This window comes from Tachypleus tridentatus, chromosome 2 (assembly GCF_004210375.1).
Source record: "Tachypleus tridentatus isolate NWPU-2018 chromosome 2, ASM421037v1, whole genome shotgun sequence".
Taxonomy (NCBI): domain Eukaryota; kingdom Metazoa; phylum Arthropoda; class Merostomata; order Xiphosura; family Limulidae; genus Tachypleus; species Tachypleus tridentatus.
In genome coordinates this window covers 19,545,229-19,568,895 of record NC_134826.1, presented here as the reverse complement: position 1 = coordinate 19,568,895, position 23,667 = coordinate 19,545,229, and the positions used below count along the sequence as shown (strand labels likewise).

The 23,667-nt window shown below is 36.4% G+C and overlaps 1 protein-coding gene across 1 annotated transcript in view; it reads right to left on the bottom strand.

Annotated features, from left to right (window-relative positions):
- LOC143239094 (fasciclin-1-like) overlaps positions 1 to 20,441 on the bottom strand; it is an 86,096-nt gene extending 65,655 nt beyond the window's left edge. The window contains exon 1 of the mRNA XM_076479914.1: positions 19,910 to 20,441. Coding sequence (XP_076336029.1) covers positions 19,910 to 20,011 — 102 coding nt within the window. The 5' untranslated portion in view covers positions 20,012 to 20,441. The remainder of the gene's footprint in view (positions 1 to 19,909) is intronic.
- Between the last annotated feature and the right edge of the window lie 3,226 nt (positions 20,442 to 23,667).

Sequence of the window (23,667 nt, the reverse complement as noted above, 5' to 3'; positions counted from 1 at the left end):
AAGAGTAGAAACATAGTAGTAAGATCATCAGAAATACTAAGTGGTTTCACTGGGTTCATGTTATAAAGAGTAGAAACATAGTAGTAAGATCATCAGAAATACTAAGTGGTGTCACTGGATCTATGTTATAAAGAGTAGAAACATAGAAAGTAAGTGGTGTTACTGGATCCATGATCATCAGAAATACTAAGTGGTGTCACTGGATCTATGTTATAAAGAGTAGAAACATAGTAGTAAGATCATCAGAAATACTAAGTGGTGTCACTGGATCTATGTTATAAAGAGTAGAAACATAGTAGTAAGATCATCAGAAGTACTAAGTGGTTTCACTGGGTCCATGTTATAAAGAGTAGAAACATAGTAGTACATAGCAGTAAGATCATCAGAAATACTAAGTGGTGTTAATCCATGTACTAAGTGGTTTCACTGGGTTCATGTTATAAAGAGTAGAAACATAGTAGTAAGATCATCAGAAGTACTAAGTGGTTTCACTGGGTCCATGTTATAAAGAGTAGAAACATAGTAGTAAGATCATCAGAAATACTAAGTGGTTTCACTGGGTCCATGTTATAAAGAGTAGAAACATAGTAGTAAGATCATCAGAAATACTAAGTGATTTCACTGCGTTCATGTTATAAAGAGTAGAAACATAGCAGTAGGATCAGTAGAAGTATTAATTGGTGTCATTGGGATTATGTTACAAAGAAAAGAAACAGAATTGTAGGTTCACCAGAAGTATTAGTTGGTGTTACTGGATCCGTGCTACAAAGAGCAAACACGGTGTATGATAATCAGACTTAACAATGGTGTCACTACGCATTGGTTTGATAATAGTTTGTCACGTGGTCGTGTAACATGAGAACCTACACAATTTGTAAACATGGTCATAACAACAACAGTATGATTGGAAGGCCAAGTTGGAGATGACAACGAACAAGATCTCTATCGTCTGTGACAGCTGAAGACTCGAATCATCTATACTGCGCACTTTGAATTTTGAATTCGAACATCTGCACCTCATTTCAAGAGTCTGAAAAGGGCTTATTTTCCTTCCTTTTCCTCATGGACCATGCAGGAATGTTATGGACCATGCAGGAATGTTATGGAAAATGGAGGAATTGAGTCTGTTGCTTTCATGTAACTGTCCCCCAAAGAAAGCAACGCTCATCGTGTAACAAACTGTTTTGTGCAAGAGGGGTTAGTTGGTTTTACATTACTCCATTACCTTTAACCAAATATTCATAGACGCTTTATGAATAAGTATGACCAATTTTAAAGTACAACCAGAAGTTATCTCATATCGTCCAATTCTCCCCTGCAGACGGGTTTTCCTGTTTTCAACTGAATGTTCAATTTTCAATCCCTGAGTAAGATGTTTCTTGTTTGGATGTGTAACATATTTTACAAGACCTTTCCAGTTATCTTCTTCACGTTCTCCAAATAAAATCATTCGAACTCTATTCGTTTGTTCGTTTTAAAGCAAATATATTTTAAGCAATTTGCTGTGTCCAAATAACATGCACAACTGGCTCACCATTATCGAAACAATGCAATTAGGTATTTCTGTAGTAATCGCTGCATGCATTCAATAACAAAAATATGTAATCTAAAACCTCAAAAATTCTAAAGTAGCTTTAGTTATGAGTTAACATTATTGTAATAATTTATCCTGTAGTTGTGGCAAGTTTTCTAAGTTATTTGGAAAGTTTTTAACGCCAAGCACATCTTGAAATACTAGAAACTTTAATGAACAGTGTTTACAACTAAAATAACACATGTGTTATAAATGTTGATTTTTTAAGTGTAAAAAATCCAGTACCTTATACTTTATAGAAATAAATAACTCTATTTATCTAATTGCAGTTTATTATAAAAAACAGATGTTTTTTATGATATTATAGTCCTATGGCACTATACTTGTTAGTTTATCATCTGCGCCCTCTAGTAATTCTTTTTTTTATTTCTACACACTAAAGTATTACCGGTGTGTGTGTACACCTGTGTTATTGCGCTCCGAGTTTGCCAATGACGACCAAAAACTTAAGTTATTTACGGTTGTCTAAAGCTGCTAAGAGATGGCGCTGTATATCGTTGGAGTTGTGCTTAATTATGTCGTGTGCAGAAGGCCTTAAAATTTACTACGAAAAAAGGTCTCAAAGCGTAGCATCTAAAACTATTGAAATATTAATTTCTTTAATCATTTTGAGTAATAGCATACGTTTATAGCAGCTCGCAGTCTTCGTTAATTTAACGGCAAGTTATAGGCCTTATAACACTAAAATTCGGAATTGGATTTATGCTGTAGATACAGAACAGATATCCAATTGTGCATCTGTGTCATACGTAACTACAAGAAGTTTGAGTTATCTTTTGATTTGAGTCCCAGCAAATGTACACATTGGATAATCCTGACATTACTTTAGCGAAAAAGGCCCACAAAAACAAAAAACAAAATGACATCTTGTGAATTAAACAGAAAATCACGAGGAAATGTCAAACAAAAGAGCAAAACTTGCTCATTGGACAAAATGCAACTTTCTGACTTATTTCCTAATAAGTTTAGCACCTATATTAACCCAACTAAAGCGTCTTACACATACTTCTAAAGCAACCATTCATCTGTGCAAATGGAGCTACAGTAAACAAAGCGTTACTTTTTTTTGCTCAAGATTTTTACGTCACATACATAGAGAAGTAATAGCAGTACAATTTCGAATTTAGCTGCGAAACTCGGAATAAATTCTTATGTATCCAAATGCATCATTTCTGATACAAAAATCTGTCTGAGAAAGCGAGAATTCTCTAAGTCCAATAGCTCATGTTTGATTGTTATGTGCTTAAATCTGTTATTTTTGTACCCATAATTCCGTTTGATAAAAAAGAAGTATTGTTTAATTTTGATAAAAATTCATTCTGAATTTGAAATTAAAATGTTTTTGTAAAAAGAAAATGTGGTTCAAAGTGACAACACTAGAGTTAAAAAACAAGATGCAGGTAATTTTCAGCACTCAGAAAAAAACAAAAAAACTGGATTTCTTGAACACGTCAAGGTGTTTGGCTTTTGTTACTACCTGTTACCATAGTAACTAATTCAATATTAACACATATCTTGTGCCAGGCTGTCACAACTGGACTTTGGCACGCTTACATTTTGCGTTTTCTGTATTAAAGGAAACAGTAGGAAAGTAAGCACGGTTAAAACGAATTCGTGTAATCGATAGTTGAGTGTGACATTAACAGGTTGTAAAAAGATACTGATGTAATTTGGCAACATAGGCTGAAGGCTTATCAGAGGGTGTAGTAATATTACAACCACACAAAAATTTTTTATTCTCGTTTTCAATGACAACTTACATGATCACTCCAGTGTCCACGTAAACCCATGGATCTGTTTTTGAAGAGTCCGTGAATAGCTGTAAATAGTGGTTCGGTTTGGTGTGAATTTCGCGCAAAGCTACACGAGGGCTATCTGCGCTAGCCGTCCCTAATTTAGCAGTGTAAGACTAGAGGGAAGGCAGCTAGTCATCACCACCAACTCTTGGGCTATTCTTTTGCCAAGGAATAGTGGAATTGACCGTCACAATATAATGCCCCTTTAGCTGAAAGGGCGAGCATATTTGGTGCGATCGTGATTCGAACCCACGATCCTCGGATTACGAGTCGAACGCCTTAACACACTTTGCCATGCCGTGCCCACATTGTTAAGTAATATCCAGTTATTTGTAACCTTTGGATCGCTGGTTGGAATTCCGTCAGGCCCAGCATGGCCAGGTAGATAGGGCGCTCGGGTCGTAATGTGCGGGTAGCGGGTTCGAATTCCCATTACACCAAATATGCTTGCCTTTATTTATATGGGGCATTTTTATGATGTGAGCGCTATTTTTTTAAGTTAGCGAATTATGAATACGACCAACTACATTTCTCATAAGAAAATATAATTCGGCATCTCGTATTTTTTCCAAGTAGAAAATTGTATAATACATTTCTACTACGCTATATCCGCCATATCCAAATGGCTTGTATAAATAGCGTTCGCACTACTACTATGTTTGTTGTACTCCAGGTGGACAGATGAGATCTGGTATTAAACAAAACGCATCGTCGGTGATGAGATCTGGTATTAAACAAAACGCATCGTCGGTTATGGAATTTTGTTGCTGAAAATACAATAAGCCTAACAACTGTTTTATGACAAACATAACTGAGTATAATCGCATTTCGCTTCACTATTTAAAAAAAAAAACGAAAGAAAGAAACGGCTTTCATACCATAACAATTATAGTTTTACTAATTGGTTTATATATAAATAACGTTCCAGCCACTAATGTGTTTGTTAATTTCCGAGTGGCCTGGTTTAACGTAATTGATTTTATGACTAAACCCTAGCCTCGCCCCCCGCTAGTACAGCGGTAAGTCTACGGATTTACAACGCTAAAATCAGGGGTTCGATTCCCCTCGGTGGGCTCAACAGAGAGCCCGATGTGGCTTTGCTATAAGAAAAACACATACACAAACCCTAGCCTAAACAATAATAACGTGTGCAAAGTATAACGGCTGTAAACTTATATGAAAAGAGGTGAAACTTGGTCGTTATAAAATACAGGTCTAAAAAAAATGAGCTATTTGATTTGCCATCCGAAAGTATTCATAGAATGGCAGTAACATTTGAAAACAAGTGTATTTCGCAATAGCCTGCCTCGTATTAATGGAAACAGAAATCAGTGTGTTTTCTTATAGCAAAGCCACATCGGACTATCTGCTGAGCCCACCGAAGGGAATCGAACCCCTAATTCTAGGGTTGTAAATCCGTAGACTTGCCGCTGTACCAGCAGGGTGCGAGTAGATCAAATTTGTATACGTTGAAATACATATCTTTAATAAAGCAATGAAAGTTATTACCCATGTACGTTACAGCACCGATCGCAGGATGTAGAATCGACAAAATTTTCCACAGGAAGTGTTTAGAAAACCTACCAGAAGATGTCGTATTGGAAATGATCATTTTCAAACTACTCAACGTAAATTAAAAACGACAAAAAAAATTGTACAAAATCATTGTTACATTTTTAAAGTACAATAACAATTTTGATCTTATAAAACCATCCTCTTTTTGCCATCGTATTCGAATACTAAAAATAGATATATATGTGTGTGTACGTGTACGTTTTTAATCGACTTTTATATCAAACGTTTTGATACATCAACTACCACGAGCATTTACGAACACGTGAGATTTTTTTTTCTATTCTATCGTGAATACTGGCTTCATTTACAGGGTCAGCAGCAGCTGTACTGTTCTAACAATGAAACTGTGAGTCAGAGCTGCCCTTGGCTGGCCTCCGGGTCTGAATGTTTTGGTTAACAGACCTCTTCCTGTATTTTTGAGACCCTGGTTTCTAAACAAGGTTAAACTAGGTCCATTTTTCCTAATATGTGAAGCACTGTTTTTATATCCCACCACTCTAACAGTTCGTACCTTCCCCCAGAAAATATTCTTCGTTCTCCATGTACAATACGCCTCGAACTGTGTTATTGTTAAAAGACAGGACGACTAAAGGATTGTTCAACTTGTTCTGGATCACCAGTTTCTTGTGTACAATGTGTTTGTTCAGGCATGTGCCGTTCGTTTGTAATCTTCTTCAACGTGGAGAGCCCATCTTTTGATTGTTGTCTTAACTTCAACAATAAATCGCTGATAAATGATTAATTCTCACTTAGCACTGAGCCATTGATAACAGTCATCCACTGGTCAGGAAAATCTTCGTTTATCTCTCCTTCTATACCAATAGATACGCGACTCTCAATCTATTAGTATTCAGAGAAACTTTCTCTGACGGTTTTATTGCGTTTTATTGAAAAATAAAAATGATCTGGCTCGGCCAGATGGTTAGGGCGCTCGACTCGCAATCTGCGGGTCGCGTGTTCTAATTCTTGTCCCACCAACATTGCTCGCACTTTCAGTTGTGGGGGCCTTATAATGTGAAAGTTAGTATAACTATTTGTTTGTATAAAAGCTGCCCAACAGTTCGCGGTGGGTGATGATGACTAGCTGCTTTCCCTGTATTCTTTCACTGTTAAATTAGGAACGGCTAGCACACATAAACCTCGTGTGAATTTGCGCGAAATTCAAACCAAAAAAGTCCCTGATAAAGAGAATTTTTTTGTTTGAAATTAAGCAGAAAAGTACATAATGGGCTATCTGTGCTCTGCCCACCACGAGTATCGAAACCCGGTTTCTAGATGCGTGAGTCTGCAGACATACCGCTGTGCGACTGTAAAGCATAGAACGAAAATAATCTCATTAACTCGTGATGACGAGACACCTACTTGAAGTAAAAATACATTCTCAAGACGGCTGTTAACCTGAATATGACCTAAAAAGGTCGAAAGGTTGTTCTGTACTTTATTTTAATTAAAATGTTAATATCCATACCAGCCGTCTTGAGAATACAAATCTCTTATTAGAAATACTCTTAATAACAAGAAAATCGTAACATAAAACTTACAGCCGTACATAATTTATTGATGTACACTACTTTAGTGTCAGAGAAAAGGCTTAACATCTCGACTACATGAGAAACAGTTTTGTTTTGCACATTAAAGTAAATACACACCATGCTCTTGCGAATGATAAATGAATTATATCAGTTGTATAATATCATCAGTAAGAGTTATCTGCTAATTGTGAGGCTTCACCGGCGATAAACTGACTATTTAGTTAAGCTAAATCGACTTAGGTTTGTGGAAAATATCATGGCATTGTGTTAAATTGATTATTCGGTATATAGTGGAATGACGATGTTTAATGACGGTATACACATATTTATTTTAACCAGAGACAAAACTGACATCTATGACATAGAGGCCTAAGTATATGCTTATAATGTCCAATTGAAACGGACTAAAAGGATTAATATTACTTAAACACTACTATTATAAGAGGCCTAACTATACATCTCAGGTTGCTGACCCAAGCTGTGCTGATGAGCCTTGAGTAAGAGAACTGTAGTCCATCGCACAGGGTGGAGTCTACCAGAGAATACTTCATGTCTACTTCATAGATTATATCTACAATTTTATCTTCTTCAAATAAAAACATCTGTACGAAACTCACGTTGTGTTTTTCACACTATTTGTTGTTTGTTTGTTTTTTGAATATCGCGAAAAGCTACTCGAGGGCCATCTGCGCTAGCCTTCCCTAATTTAAATGTCAGATTAGAGGGAAGGCAGTTGTTAAACACTACCCAACGCCAATTCTCGGACTGCCTTTTATAAAGCAATACTGAGATTAACTGTAGCATTACAAAACCCCCGCGGCTGGAAAAGTGAAGATATTCGGTGACGGGATTGGATTGTTTGTTTGTTTGTTTTTTAATTTCTCGCAAAGCTACACGAGGGCTATCTGCGCTAGCTGTCCCTAATTTAGCAGTGTAAGTCTAGAGAGTAGGCAGCAAGTCATCATCACCCACCGTCAAATCTTTGGCTAATCTTTAACCAACGAATAGGGGGATTGACCGTCACATAATAACGCTCCCACGGCTGAAAAGACGAACATGTTTGGTGTAACGGGGATTCGAACTGAGACAGTCAGATTGCAAGTTGTGTGCATTAGCCACCTGGTCGTGCCGGGCCTAAGTAACTGACAGAACGGATATAGTGAGTTGCAAGTAGGACTAAAGAGATTTTTCAATTTTATTAAATATCACGTGGCCTGTATTTTACTCCGCCATATTGGGCTTCAAGTGCTTACGTTCGTGTTAGATGAAATATATCAAGTTGTTATTTAATATCGTGTACGCTAACGCCGTGAATCTAATCGAAGTAGATAAATTAATATTTATCAACTAAATAAGTATAGACTTTCAGATCCGTATATGTTGCCAGTGGCAACGTTTATACAATCCACAGAACGTAAAGCTATATTAAATCTTATATTAAAATGGAATGTTACTGATCGCTAGATGGGGACTTTGACTGACACAGAAGTACTGTGTCTGACGTCACCCGTAAGACTTCTAACACTCTGTTCCTTAGAATAACCCTAAAGTACCAAATAATAAATGTTCTGTTTGAAAGTACAGATGTTGAATACGTTATATTAAAACAATCTTTGATCTTTACTGCATTGTTATTGTTCATCATGTCACGTCTAGTCGTGCTCTATCCGACGGCCATGCATCATGACAATAGCCCTACAGCATAGTTTCCATTGCAAATGGTTCTTTCGTAAGGTTGTCGTGTTAAAACACCTCCACTACTCTCATCAATATTTTATCCATTAATTTAAATTTGCACAGGTTCTAGTTAAGAGATGTAATATCGTGAAATGACTAATATATTATTTAATTTAATACCGCGAAACACTAACGTGTTCTTTCATTTAGTTCCCCAGGGGTCATTGGTAAATTTACTTGCAATAATAAAATCAGGGTTCGATTCGCGAATATAACTTATTCTGAAAGGATTAATCTGTTATTTAACTCTGTACCGTGAAAAGACTGGTGAATATATCGATTTATTGTAAATTTCACAGATAATCATCACAACATTGACTGACATTTTTGGAAACAATGATAAAAAAGTACTTCCCTAGCGCCACCTATTTCCGTTTTTCTTTAGTAAAAATGTAAAGCGAGTGCTGCAGATATAGGTGTATGTACACGTTTAGTGTAACTACTGCAGTATGGGACTTAATGTTTCTCCATTTCTAAATATTCATACATAGTTTCAGTTATAACGTACTGTTGTCATTATTTCATTATTGTTAATTTGAAGTACCTTTGTTGTAACGTCGACAAATGTAGGCCTATGCAAAGTATTATTAGCCAAGAAGAAACACACAGTGTGGTCGTACTATTCAATTATTCGTTTGTGTGACACGATGACGTTGCTATGGTTACTGCCGTGAACAACGCTGCGTGGAACAAGCAAAACGTAATTCTTACTGAAGCGCTGCGCAGGCATAATCAATATAAAACTAAAGATTTGTTTTTTTAATGCAAGTGGTTTGTGTTACTCATCTAACGCACGCCTAAAGATAACAGGACACGGGCTGCAACCGTGAACACTTAAAGAAAACTATGGGCTAAATTCTGCTAATCAAAATTAATCGGTTTTAGGGCAAATGCTTATATATATATAAAGAAAACAGTAGTGATGGAAAGGTGCGCGAAATAGACGCCTCGTTTTCGTTATTCTTCGCGAAAAAGTCATGACTTTTGATACAGTTACATACCTGATTTTATTCGTGAATTTCACTCGCGAAAACGTTAATTTCAGTGATGAAAATACGACTTTGAGGCCTAACCTATTCTTTGATTCGCTACTTCCGTTGCAACAGAGTAGTTTTAAAGAATTCACGGAAGAGTGGAAAATACGTATTGTTTTCTGGTTTTCACGTATTTGTATTGTTATTCCATCTTTTTCTTCCTAAAAGGAGCCCGCCGCTAGTATAGCGGTATGTCTTCGGATTTACAACGCTAAAATCAGGGGTTCGATTCCCCTCGGTGGGCTCAGCAGGTAGCCTAATGTGGCTTTGCTATAAGAAAAAACAAACACTTCCTAAAAGATGGAAATTAATAAATAAACCTAACTGTTTCTACTTCTTGAGTAATTGTCTGGTTTGGTTTAAATTCTCGAGGGACATCTGCGCTAGCCGTCCCTAATTTAGCAGTGTAAGACTAGAGGGAAGGCAGCTATCTACCACCACCCACCGCCAACTCTTAGGGTACTCTTTTACCAACGAATAGTGGGATTGACCGTATCATTATAACGCTCCCATGGTTGAAAAGGCGAACATGTTTGGTGTGACAAGGATTCGAACCCGCGACTCTCAGATTACGAATAGAGTGCCTTAACCACTTGGCCATGTAAATCTCCTGATGAAATTCTATTAATTTCTACGAGAGAAGTTTTAATTTGAATGAGGAAATAGATCTAACAGATTTTATCAGTTACACGTATTCAAACAGTTGCCCTGGTGAATTTCCACCAATCAGCTTAGATTATCACTCAGTCTAATAAATACTTTATGGTTGTGACTGTGCAAGAAACAACAATAGAAAAAAACTTAGGAGTTTCAAAAATTATTCTCGAGTGTTTATTAAAATACCGTTTCTCAATTCTCATAATTAATAATTGTTAATTCATGTTATTAATTATAATTAACTTCTCATAAAAGAAAAGTACCCACGTAGATCTGTACTAATGACCAACCTAACAGTTAATAACGGTTATTTATTTATGTTTTATAAAAATATTCGCGCAAAATTACTCAAGCGCCATCTGTGCTACCTATTCTAATTTAGAGCTGAGAGACTAGAGAGAAAGCAGCTAGTAAAAAGCACCAACCGTCAACTCTTGAGCTACTATAATCGAATAGGGGACATTGACTGGCATTCTTATAACGCATCACGGTACAAAAACCATGTACCTTCAAATCCAAATTTCAGAACTAGGCCACATTCGATCGTTTAATTTAGATAATTTAATATTCCGTTCTAACCAGGCGTAGGAAAATACATAAAACAAAAACATATAAATATTAGAATACGTTGATTCATCACTTAGATAATTTCGCTGGAAACAATATTTTTGGCCGTGTCGAAGTGTATGCTTATTGTTTTTAAAACAATATACGTCACAAAATGCGTAATGTAATCTAATAACCCATTTGTTAAGATCGGAAAGTTAGTCACGCACGTGTTCTCCATCTACGCTTTTAATCATAAACACCCTTATTTGTTCAGTACGAAATAGTTGGACAGCTTCTTTCGGATGACCACGTATTACCTGTTCTTGGGTGAAAAACTCTTGAAGCGTGAAGCGTCAAGACGAGAGAACACATTACAAATATTAGACCACCACGTGAGATCAGACAGAATGCAGTGGGCAAACCGTTTCGAACTGAACGATGCCCACTATACAAAGCAGCATTAAGCCTAACATTCTGTACTATGTAACTAACATAAAGTATAGCTTCTGATAACAGATGGAAGATACGTTTTGAACGCTATGACGAAAAGTTGAATGAAAGAAAATCCAAGAAAAGAATTTTATCTGCCACTGTAATAAGATGTCCATACTGTGAGCCCCTTCAGTGGCTCAGCGGTATGTCTGAGGACTTACAACGCTAAAAACCGGGTTTCGATACCCGTGATGGGCAAAGCACAGATAGCCCATTGTGTAGCTTTGTGCTTAATTCAAAACAACAACCATATTGTGAAGGCATTTGAAAACATGTGTAAGGATACTTTTAGGATATAAGTAGAACTAAAGCACGAGCATTTTCGATCAATAATTATTAGAAGGCTTCCATGATGTTCGGAAACCAGTTAGAAGATTTCCTTTGAAAACGTAATAAATCACTTTGATAACGAAAAGAAAGAATTCACTTGTGTGATGTTTGTGCAGTGGATACGATATTCACAAGGAAGTTAATGACGTGAGAAGTTAAGTGATTAATCTCCTTTGTGTTTACTTTCGAGTTCACGTGCGTTAAAACGATCTTTAACCTTCACTTTGAAGTTCGCACAAACATTAATATTATCCATAAATTTTGAAATACACAATTTTGATATAAAAGTATAAAATAATGGTTCCCATCGATCTCGATAGGTGGACTTCAGATAATTTGTAATCGACTCTCCGATGCATCACGAAAACAGAAATCAGATGATGTAAGGTTATGGATGTGTTGTCTTGAAAATATAAATCAGGTGATGCAAGATTATTGTTGAGACGCGTCTTCAAAATACAAATAGGTGATGTACAGTTATAATTGAGATAAGTTTTGATGATAGCAATCAAATGCTGCAAGGTTATGTTCTTGTTTGTTTGTTTTTTTTTAGTTTCGCGCAAAGCTACACGAAGGCTATCTGCGCTAGCCGTCCCTAATTTAGCAGTGTAAGACTAGAACGAGGGCAACTAGTCATCACCACCCACCGCTAACTATTGGGCTACTCTTTTACCAACGAATAGTGGGATTGATCGTCACATTATAACGCCCCCACGGCTGAAAGAACGAACTTGTCTAGTGCTACGGAGATCCGAACCCGCGACCTTCGGATTATGAGTCGAGTGCCTTAGCTGCCTAGCTGGGCCTAAGATGATGGTTGAGATACGTCTTGAAAATAGAAATTAAGAGTGTATATGTAGAAATTCTTCCTTCTCCAGTCGATGCACTTAAAACCAAAAATCACAATTTTCATACAAAATTACGGTTGCCACACTATCGCAGTCACAACTGTCATATAGTAACAGTTACCTTTATTATAATGTCCTAAAATTACAGTTGTCATATATTGTCACAGTTAAAATCGTCATGATATCTTAAAGTTACGATTATCATATTGTCATAGTTAAAATTCTCATAACGTCACAAACAGTTGCTGTTCTGTCATAGTTATCATAATATCGTAAAGATGGGTCCGTCACTTATTTATAAGCAAATTGAAAGAGTACTTTCACCATGGAATGTGTAGTTACGAAACATCTCTCTTTAAAAAGTAAAATTCAGTTAACTTTAGCTTTAGGTCACAAGTATTACAACTCCAACCAATAATATAATGGTAATAACCATATGACATTCACGTAGGTTTTATGTGTTTTGGTTTTAATGGTTTACACAGGCATATCTTCATTCCAGATAAGCCTGTCCCTTCTGAACAGGCCCGACACGGCCCATTGGTTTCGGGTGCTTGATTGGCAACCTGAGGGTCGAAGGTTCGAATCCCCGTCCAAAGCAAGTATGTTAGTTCTTCAGCCATAGTGCTGTTATAAAGTTACAATCAATTTAAAATAGTAGCCCAATGGATGGTGATAACTAGCTGCTTTTCTTTCGTCTTGCACTGCTAAATTAGGGACAGCTAGCGCAGATAGTACTCGTGTAGCTTGTCGCTACACAAACTAACCAGCCTTTATAAACAAACATTCTACCTGTAGTAGCTTACTTCTGGACAAACTTTCGACTCTTTCAGTTCAGTTTGCTTTCACCTTGCTTTCTGGTAGTTGGGAACAAAAACTCTACATCAGCGAATTAAATTACTTGTAGAAACAGCTGGTAAAACGAAATAATAAAACACATACAACAAACTTCAGTAGAACCAGTGTCTATAAAATTCCTGTTTGACAACCTGGAAAGTTGTTATTAGATTGGAGGTGTTTTTTTTTACCATTGTTGTCATTATTAAACCCGTTTCTATTTTTAACAGTTTCACATCTTAACTATTTTAAAATCTAATTTACTAGTATCTCTAACCTTTTCGTCACTGTACCTCAATGTATCATAAGATGACCACTGTATATCAGTAGATCAGTATATAACAAGGCCACTGTATATCAGTAGATCAGTATATAACAAGAACACTGTATATCAGTAGATCAGTATATAACAAGACCCTGGATATCAGTAGATCAGTATATAACAAGACCACTGTATATCAGTAGATCGGTATATAACAAGAAGACCACTGTATATCAGTAGATCAATATATAACAAGAAAACCACTGTATATCAGTAGATCAGTATATAACAAGACCACTGTATATTAGCAGATCAGTATATACCAAGACCACTGTATATCAGTAGATCAGTATATAACAAGAAAACCACTGTATATCAGCAGATCAGAATATAACAAGACCACTGTATATCAGTAGATCAGTATATAACAAGAAGACCACTGTATATCAGTAGATCAATATATAACAAGAAGACCACTGTATATCAGCAGATCAGTATATACCAAGACCACTGTATATCAGTAGATCAGTATATAACAAGAAAACCACTGTATATCAGTAGATCAGTATATAACAAGAAGACCACTGTATATCAGTAGATCAATATATAACAAGATTACTTTATATCAGTAGATCAGTATATAACAAGACCACTGTATATCAGTAGATCAGTATATAACAAGACCACTGTATATCAGAAGATCAGTATATAACAAGACCACTGTATATCAGTAGATCAGTATATAACAAGACCACTGTATATCAGTAGATCCGTATATAACAAGAAAACCACTGTATTTCAGTAGATCAGTATATAACAAGAAAACCATTGTATATCAGTAGATCAGTATATAACAAAACCACTGTATATCAGTAGATCAGTATATAACAAGAAGACCACTGTATATCATTAGATCAGTATATAACAAGAACACTGTATATCAGTAGATCAGTATATAACAAGACCCTGGATATCAGTAGATCAGTATATAACAAGATCACTGTATATCAGTAGATCAATATATAACAAGAAAACCACTGTATATCAGTAGATCAGTATATAACAAGACCACTGTATATCAGTAGATCAGTATATAACAAGAAGACCACTGTATATCATTAGATCAGTATATAACAAGAACACTGTATATCAGTAGATCAGTATATAACAAGACCCTGGATATCAGTAGATCAGTATATAACAAGATCACTGTATATCAGTAGATCGGTATATAACAAGAAGACCACTGTATATCAGTAGATCAGTATATAACAAGACCACTGTATATCAGTAGATCAATATATAACAAGTAGACCACTGTATATCCGTAGATCAGTATATAACAAGAAGACCACTGTATATCAGTAGATCAGTATATAACAAGACCACTGTATATCAGTAGATCAGTATATAACAAGAAGACCACTGTATATCAGTAGATCAGTATATGACCAGAAGACCACTGTATATCGGTATATAACAAGACCACTGTATATCAGTAGATCAGTATATAACAAAACCACTGTATATCAGTAGATCAGTATATAACAAGAAGATCATTGTATATCAGTAGATCAGTATATAACAAGACCCCTGTATATCAGTAGATCAGTATATGACAAGACCACTGTATATCAGTAGATCAGTATATAACAAGACCACTGTATATCAGTAGATCAGTATATGACAAGAAGACCACTGTATATTAGTATATGACAAGAAAACCGTTGTATATCAGTAGATCAGTATATGACAAGATAACCACTGTGTATAATTAGATCAGTATATGACAGACAGTCTATCCATATCAATAATACACAAACAAACATATATATATACAATAATCTTTAGGTGTGTTACACAATTATCTCAACAGCTCAACCTCAATTGTGCTGTTGTATATACTTTGCTTTTACGGGAGGCAGATATATAAATACGTACAAAACAAATGAATGTACAACTTATTAAACTTCCCTTTTATTATAATTTTCTGGCTTGAACTAAGCGTTTGTTTGTTTGTGTGTTTTGAATTTCACGCAAAGCTATTCAAGGGCTATCTGCGCTAACCGTCTCTAATTTAGCAGTGTAAGACTAGATGGAAGGCAGCTAGTCATCACCACCCACCGCCAACTCTTGGGCTACTGTTTTACCAACGAATAGTGGGATTGACCGTTACATAATAACGCCCCCACGGCTGTAAGGTCGAGCATGTTTGGTGCGAGGGGGATTCGAAACCGCAACCCTCAGATTACAAGTTGAACGCCTTAACCCATCTGGCCATGCCGGCTTTGAAGTGTTTTGTTTTTCTTATCTGTCTATCCTTTGTTTGTCTCATTATTTGTTTGGCATAGTTTATAAAGCACGTGCATAATTTACTTTTGCAAAATTATTTACATAGTGTAAGCTGGTGCCAGTAGAAACTGTCGGTCTTGTCGTCACGTTCGGATCTCTCGAAGGTGATGTCACGTTACACGAAAAAAAAAGTTGACCAAACAATCAGACACGATCGATGAAAGTGCAGCCGTAAATACAATAGTACACGCGCACACGTTCGCTGGATTTCACGTGACCCTGTAAATCCAGAAAACTCTGCGTCCAAATTGGAAACGAGAGTAATGCGCTAACTTAATTTGTATAACTTATCTTTGTAACATACATGAGTCAGTGGCTCAATGGAAAGTCCGAGGCCTTGTATTTGTAAAAAAAATAGCATTTGATACCTGTAATGGGCACTCCGCGGATAAACCATTGTGCAACTATGCGTTACAAACGACACTAAAAGTAACTAAGCTACTAATCATCCCACGTAGTAGAAACTTATGTAAGTCGAAACACTTACTACATCTTCAAATAACATTAAGTGTATCCAATGTTTATATTTTCCCCTTTACTGTTACTCAAGGTATTCTTTAATTAAGTATAGATTTATTATCTTGTTTAAATAAAACTTACTGTCAACTTTGAACCTGAATATAGTCAACAGATTATGTTTTCACAGGCGCGGCATGGCTGGATGGTTAAGGCACTCGGCACGTAATCCTACGGTTGCGGGTTCAAATCCCCCTCACATCAAAGACTCTCACCTTTTCAGCTGTAGGGGCGTTATAATATGACTGACCATTATTTTTTGGTAAAAGAATATCCAAAGAGTTGGCGGTTTCCTCTTGTCTTACACTGCTGAAGTTGAGACGGCTAGCCCAGATATCCCTCGTATAGCCTTGCGCAAAAACTAAACAAAGAGCTATTTGCACATATCCCCCCCCCTGACTCTGAATTGCTTATCATCGTCACTAATTTTGTCTGATCAAACAGTCGTATTTCCCTCGTTGATCATTTTACCGCAACGATAGCCCCAAAGTGCAGAGCGAGCTTTCTTTGCTGTTGTTATTGTTTTAACAGCAGAACTCGATTCATGAACCCTATGTTCACACAGAGCGTTCTAACCACTCCACGACCAGCGTGCTTCATTACTCTTAAGGAACAGGTTATTGAAATACATTTGCGGAAAAAGACTGGCCAAGAGGTCCAACTAGTGGCTTACCCTCGTGATACAGAATAAAAATATATTTAAGTAGTGCCTTTATGACTGTATTATGACTGATGATACAACACGACGTAAAGAAGGCGCTTCTCTATTTGTATATCTACAATCATTTGCACAAAGGATCCAAAGCACTTCTTTAGGTGATAACTTACCCTACTATTAAGATTTTATAATCACTTTTTTCTGCTTTAAGTAGCACAGAATTTGTTGCGAAAATCTAGAGAATAAACACGTTAGAAAAATTTTTGTCGGATTTCAAAAGATTTTATTTCGTAAGGTGTTTTTTAATCAATGTTTCTAGCTAGTATATAAATGAACCAAAGGAAAGAAATAATATATATATGAATATTTATCAGGGAATCGTATTACCCTTATGGTTCTTAGGTAAGAAAGTACAAACAAAAATCTGTGCAGATAGCCTAAATGGTTCTATTCATAGTACCATTTTGCATTGTTGCATTGTCGAGAGAATAATTATGGTTCATAGCAACGATTATGTACAAACAGAGTATGTGTTTAATGACGTATTTTTTATGGTGTTTGGCTTCACGACAGTCGTGACACATTAACCTGACAATTTGTTGTTTCCAGTGGTACACACGGTCCCACAGTTTTTACACATTACCCTGTTAGTGTTTTGATTTCAGTAGTACAGATGGTCTTAAAGATGTGACAAATTACTCTAATAGCGTTTTGATTCCAGTGGTACACACTGTTGGACCAATTCGAGCACATTACCCTGGTAGAGTTTTGAGTTCTGGTACACATGGTCGAACAGTTGTTACACATTGTCTAAGTAGTTCTTTGGTTTCAATAGTCGCACAGTTGATACGTCTGTTGTTTTTTTAGAACTCGTTTTTTTCCATTAGTTCAAACTGTAACTTGTTATCATCCTTTCTTTTCTTTCCGTAGAATGTTTTTTCTTGTTCCTCCGTCCTCCTCTCAATACTATTAGAAACAACTATAAAGTTCTTTTTTTGTAAGAACAGCAGTTTACTAGAAACACCAAATCGTGGCTTACAATAATGATGCTGTCTGTTTAGTTTATTTTTATCAATTCCGTGTTATTTTACTTTTTTCTGGATTTCGTTATAGCGCCACCTGTAGTTCCCATTTGAAATCATAAAATGATCTTGGCGATTAACAATAAACACGTACGAAAAATCTCATTGTGACAAAGATCGATTTTCTTTAGTTCAGGCCCGACATCGCCAGGTGGGTTAAGGAGTTCGACTTGTAATCTGAGAGTCAAGAGTTCGAATCCCCGTCACACCAAACATTCCTGCCCTTTCAGCTGTGGGGACGTTATAATATTCGGTCAATCCCACTATTCGTTAGTAAGAGAGTAGCCTAAGAGTTGGTGGTGGGTGGTGATGACTTGTTGCCTTCCATCTAGTCGTACATTGCGTAATTAGAGACGGCTAGCGCACATAACCCTCGAGTAACTTTGCGCGTAATTCTAAAAACAAAACAAAAACAAACGATCTTTAGTTCAATTCTGTTTGACAGTGTGTTACATTCTTGGCATGTAGCATCTGTTGGTTAGGCAATCGACTCGTAATCTGGGGGTCATGGGTTCGAATCCCCGTCACACCAAACATTCCTCCCTTTCAGCTGTGTGGACGTTATAATGTGACGGTCAATCCCACTATTCGTTAGTAAGAGAGTAGCCCAAGAATTGGCGGTGGGTGGTGATGACTAGCTGCCTTCCCTCTGGTCCTACACTGCAAAATTAGGGAAGGCTAGCGCAGATAGTCCTCGTGTAGCTTTGCGTGAAATTCAAACCAAACCAAACTGTTGGCTAGAAAGTAAAACCTCAACACATATAAAACAAACCGTAAAATGCCAAGTTTGGATTTAGCCATCCTTTCTTCCGAAAAGTTTCTCTTTGGACGACGAAAACATTTTGCAATTAGAAAAATAAATTACATCAAATAATCGACCAGCAGAGCGCTGAACTAGAGTCGTTTAATTCTTTCGCTAGAAAGGATTCTTCTCTGGAGATTGCCGTTTCTTTTTAGCTCTTATCGAACGAATTCAAATAAGAACCTACTCAGTTCTAAGCAGCTTTACCCAAGTTCCTAGTTGTCTTTAATTCTCAGAAGAAGTAAATTAATATAATAAAAGATAATTGAGATATTGTTCCTTTACCCATTTTAGAAACTTTGAACTCGACTTGAAATTGCTTAGAACTACGAGAAAGATATAAAGAATACAAGTACAATAACATAAATATTATTGTCACGTTTCATAACTTCAATTATCTCGCGCTAGCGACAAAAGTGCATTGATCGGAAAATAAATTCTTGTCCTCAGAGGTATACACTATATTTTCTACACGCTAGATACCCAATAGTACGTCTTTACAGACTGCCTCTTATAAATCAATATGCCATAGTTGTATACGAATTACATTAAAGCAGCAAATAATTATTATTTTTTAAAGTAATATGAAAAGTTCAAGCCGTAATGTTTATTAAGATTTACTGCATATCATTTTACGTGCAAGAAACTAAACACTTTTTAAGTTTCATTGTCAAATTACAAACAGCTTGTTATCAACAATGCTGCTAAGCCTAGTATGTGTAACTGTTAGATTGTTTGCAATTCGAGACTAAGAAAGTTACGAAACTTATCAACATTACTCCTAAGCCTAGACAGTGTTACATTGTTTTCTATTGTGACCTTTCGATACAACAATAATTCATAAAAAAAGTCATATTAATGCAAAAATAATATGAGTGTCTCACTTACGTTACAGTCTCGGATTTTATTTTAATAACATCGAAATTACTTTATTTATGTAGTTTCGTATTATGCATGACTGCTCTCTGTGGTGCTCTTGTTATACGTAATAAAATGTTTAACAGAAGTGTTAATACACTTTCTAAAATTATCAAAATATACAAAACTGCTAAATACCAACAGAATTTCTTCAAAACTTGCGAGTAGGAATAAACACAGGCACTAGAACAGAATCGTGAATACAATACTGGATTTTATTACATTGCTTGGAATAGCTTATCTCACTTAAGTCTGTGACAACCTACTGTTATGGTGTTACGATTCAACCTCTAAAGGTACATGTTTACCAATATATTTAAACCCAAATGTGTACTCACCCTAGAAAACCTTGGGTCGTTTTCAAGAACTTCGTAAAGTGACTCCGCATATGTCGGATCACCCCAGCAGAAACAGAGAATCAATAAAAGAAATGCCTTCATTGTTTTTTTATCTGTCTTTAACTGGATCCGAGGTTTTCACTCACAAACACACACAGAAAGATAAACCCTTTTTTCTAAGCCTTTTCTTTCGGAGATAGTAGACGTCTCCTAGATGTCCTCTCAATAAAGTTATCGCGTCTCTGCTGCAGTTGTTATGGCGGTTACTGAAGCAAAGACGTATCTCTAGGCTTTGCAGAAGCAGAATTGGACCACAACAGAAGTTATCTTTGCTTTCTCGATTACCACATTTCCACAACTCGCAGCATTAAGAGTGAAGTACTAATGTAACTCTTCCATCAACAAACTTTCGGCGTCCAGTGTGTAGCTTGTTTAACTTCCGAGCTCCTACCAGATTGGTTGACCGAAGAAGATCGTATCTCGCAGTAGGAAACGTGCGAGTACTACAAGAACAGAGTTCCCGGCTGAGTCTGCGTGAACGTTAGGACTATGGGACTATGGGTAGACACTGCAGCGAGCAGTTTTTGTCACACCACGCCCATTCTAACGAGCTATTCTCTGTCACTAGCTGTCTTCTCGTTACGTTTCATTAAATATACATTCTGCGAAATCAAGTTTCTATATTTAACAGAACAAAGATTATTTAATGGAAAATTTGAAAATTCCTTTTATGACTCGAACAATGGTTGAGATTTATTTTGTTAAATCATATAATGATATAAAAGTGATGATTTTGTTATTAATTTCTCTTGCATGGTAATAACATAATAATTACAAAGTCAAATGTCGCTAAATTGTTACTTACTAAACAAGTAGTTTGTGATGAGATTAACTGACATAATGCCCCATTCTAAACACTGATAGAAAAAGAGATTATGTTATGTGCGAGTGCTGCTCTCTAGTGAATGTAACGGAAACATAAATATTACAAAATATACAATTAGAAATAGGCGGGTAATCAAAGAATAGATAAGGTTTCCAAGTCATATTTTTCACAATTTGATGACAAAAAGAAATTAACATTTAAATAACGTCGCTCACATATTCATACAGGCTTTATGTCCTCATATTTTCACTAATTTGCATTTACTGTTGTTTTTCAAGAACACTAGCGTTAAATACGGCATTAGTTAGTTACCACCATTAGATCCCATCAAGGAACATAGGGCCGCAATCGCTTGCGGATTCTACAACAAATATTTAAGTGAGTAGGTTGTTAGCCCGCTGCACCGAGCCGTCCCAAATTTAGTAGTGTAAGACTAGAGAGAAGGTAGCTAGTCATCACCATCCACCGCCAACTCTTGGGCTACTCTTGTACCAACGAATAGTTGGATTGACCGTCACATTATGACGCCCCCACAGCTGGGCGGGCGAGCATGTTTAGCACGACGCGGGCGCGAACCCGCGACCCTCGGATTACGAGTCTCACGCCTTACGCACTTGGCCATGCCAGGCCTTAAATACGGCATTAGCGAAAGTTAAACTTGTATTCTGGATAATAAAAATATATATTCTGCGTTCATCCAATTTATTGGCCCGGCACGGCCAGGTAGATCAAGGCGTTCGACTCGTAATCTGAGGGTCACTGGTTCGAATTCCCGTTGCACCAAACATGCTCGCCCTTTCAGCCGTGGGGACGTTATAATGTTACAGTCAATCCCACTATTCGTTGGTAAAAGAGAAACACAAGATTTGGCGGTTGGTAGTGGTGACCAGTTGCCTTCTCTGTTGTCTTACATTGCTAAATTAGGAACGGCTAGCGCAGATAGCCGTCGTATAGCTTTGCGCGAAATAAAAAACAAGAAACTTAATGATTTAATAAAGGAAAGTGAGTATTGGGTACCACATGTTGTCTTCATTTCTTTTAGCTAAATTTCATCAAGATACAGAAACCGTATCGGACAATGCATCGATACAATAGTATCATGGCTTCACGATACGATTCTTGTACTGCAATATTGTATCGCCACACCTCAAACTATCTCTGCCACCGCGAGTATCGAAACGTAATCTTCAGGGATGTAAGCCCTCAAACCTATCGCTGAACTTCCAGTGGCTTTATTAGTAGCAAGTAATTTTATCCGTTTTGAGTTTAAATAAATTTATTTGATAATTCTGAAACAATTACTTATAAGTAACACATAAGTTAAAATAGACGGCGAAACTTTATTTGCAGTGTAAACAGTGGCCGTTGAATTCGAAACTCAAACAGCATCCTTCCATGATAGCGATAAACAAGCTACAATTCTCCATTCAATGAATTAAAATTGGAGGCACGTGATCGCTAGTGTCTTCCTGCCCTGTCGCCTATGTATATCAATCATGGTTTACTTTTATGTTATTCTTTGATTTATTTAAGACTAGCTGGAACATCCGACCCCTGAACGGAAGTTATGAAAAATTATGATTAATAGGAGGTTATCTTAGAACATTAAAAGTTGTTTCCCTTCTACATAATTTCAAAATAATAAGTCCATAAATCCTGCAGACTACAAAATGTGACACCGAAATCTTCGCATTACACAACAAAGATTTGCCAAATATGACAAAGATCCATCAACAGGGTGCAAAATAGTGGTAAAAAATCCAAAAACACCCATGAAAAACATAAAACTGAAACTTTTTATGTACCCCAGCATGGACCTAATGAACTTCCATACCAATTTTGGTGAAGATCCATTCACACCCTACGAAGTAGTTAAATGGACATGCAACAGAAAGTACTATTCAGTGATGTCGAGAAAACCCATCGTCAGGTTCGAAGAAGGTCAAAACGTTGTTCGCTCCTCTACGTAAAATATTTTCTCAACCCAAACGAGCCGTTTTTACATATATAGAAAGTACTGTTGTATTTATATAGGTTATGAATAGTATTACCGACGAAATGAATTTGGTGTTACTTTTAAATTACATTGTTACGTTAATTTATTCATTATTGCGCAACAGTGTTACAGGAAGTAATACTAAATCAGTAGCTGTTAGCCTTTCAATAAACATACAATATCAAATTATTTGCAGAGCGCCTTAACCAAAACAAGCGAGGACAGTCTATTCCAGTTATATATGTATTATTTACATTTATTCGAAAAACAAAAACAAAATGTAACTAGAACTTATTTTTGTGTGCTCAAGTTTAATTTTCTATGTATCACTTTTCATTATAACTTGTTCATGCCTTGTTTCAGGCTTTAAACCGTGAAATATTATAAAAAAATGTATATTATAAAACAAATTGTTATTCAGGTTGAAAAAGTCAAAATCCAAAACAGGGATCAAACTTATATCTATGGAATTAAAAATATACTTAATATTCTGCATTATTCATGTTCGAATGGTTGGCTTGGATAAGCAAAAATTATCATTCGGCAAAAGTCAGTAGCATTTCGTATCCACCCCACAAATGGCTTGTAGAAAATCTTATGGTTTATGACGTTAAAATACGGGACTCGAGCCTGTGCCAAGTACGACACATATAACTCAATGTGCAGCTTTGTGCTCAAAAACAAACAGATTAGAAGATTGGTAAGGTAGTAGGACCCAAAGCATTTCTTTATTGCTACCTCAGAAGTTCTCTAGACGTTTTTTCCCACTTTTCTTACTTAACATAATTGTTTATTTTTTTGAATTTCGCGCAAAGCTACACAGGACTATCTGCGCTAGCCGTCCCTAATTTAATAGTGTAAGACTAGAGGGAAAAC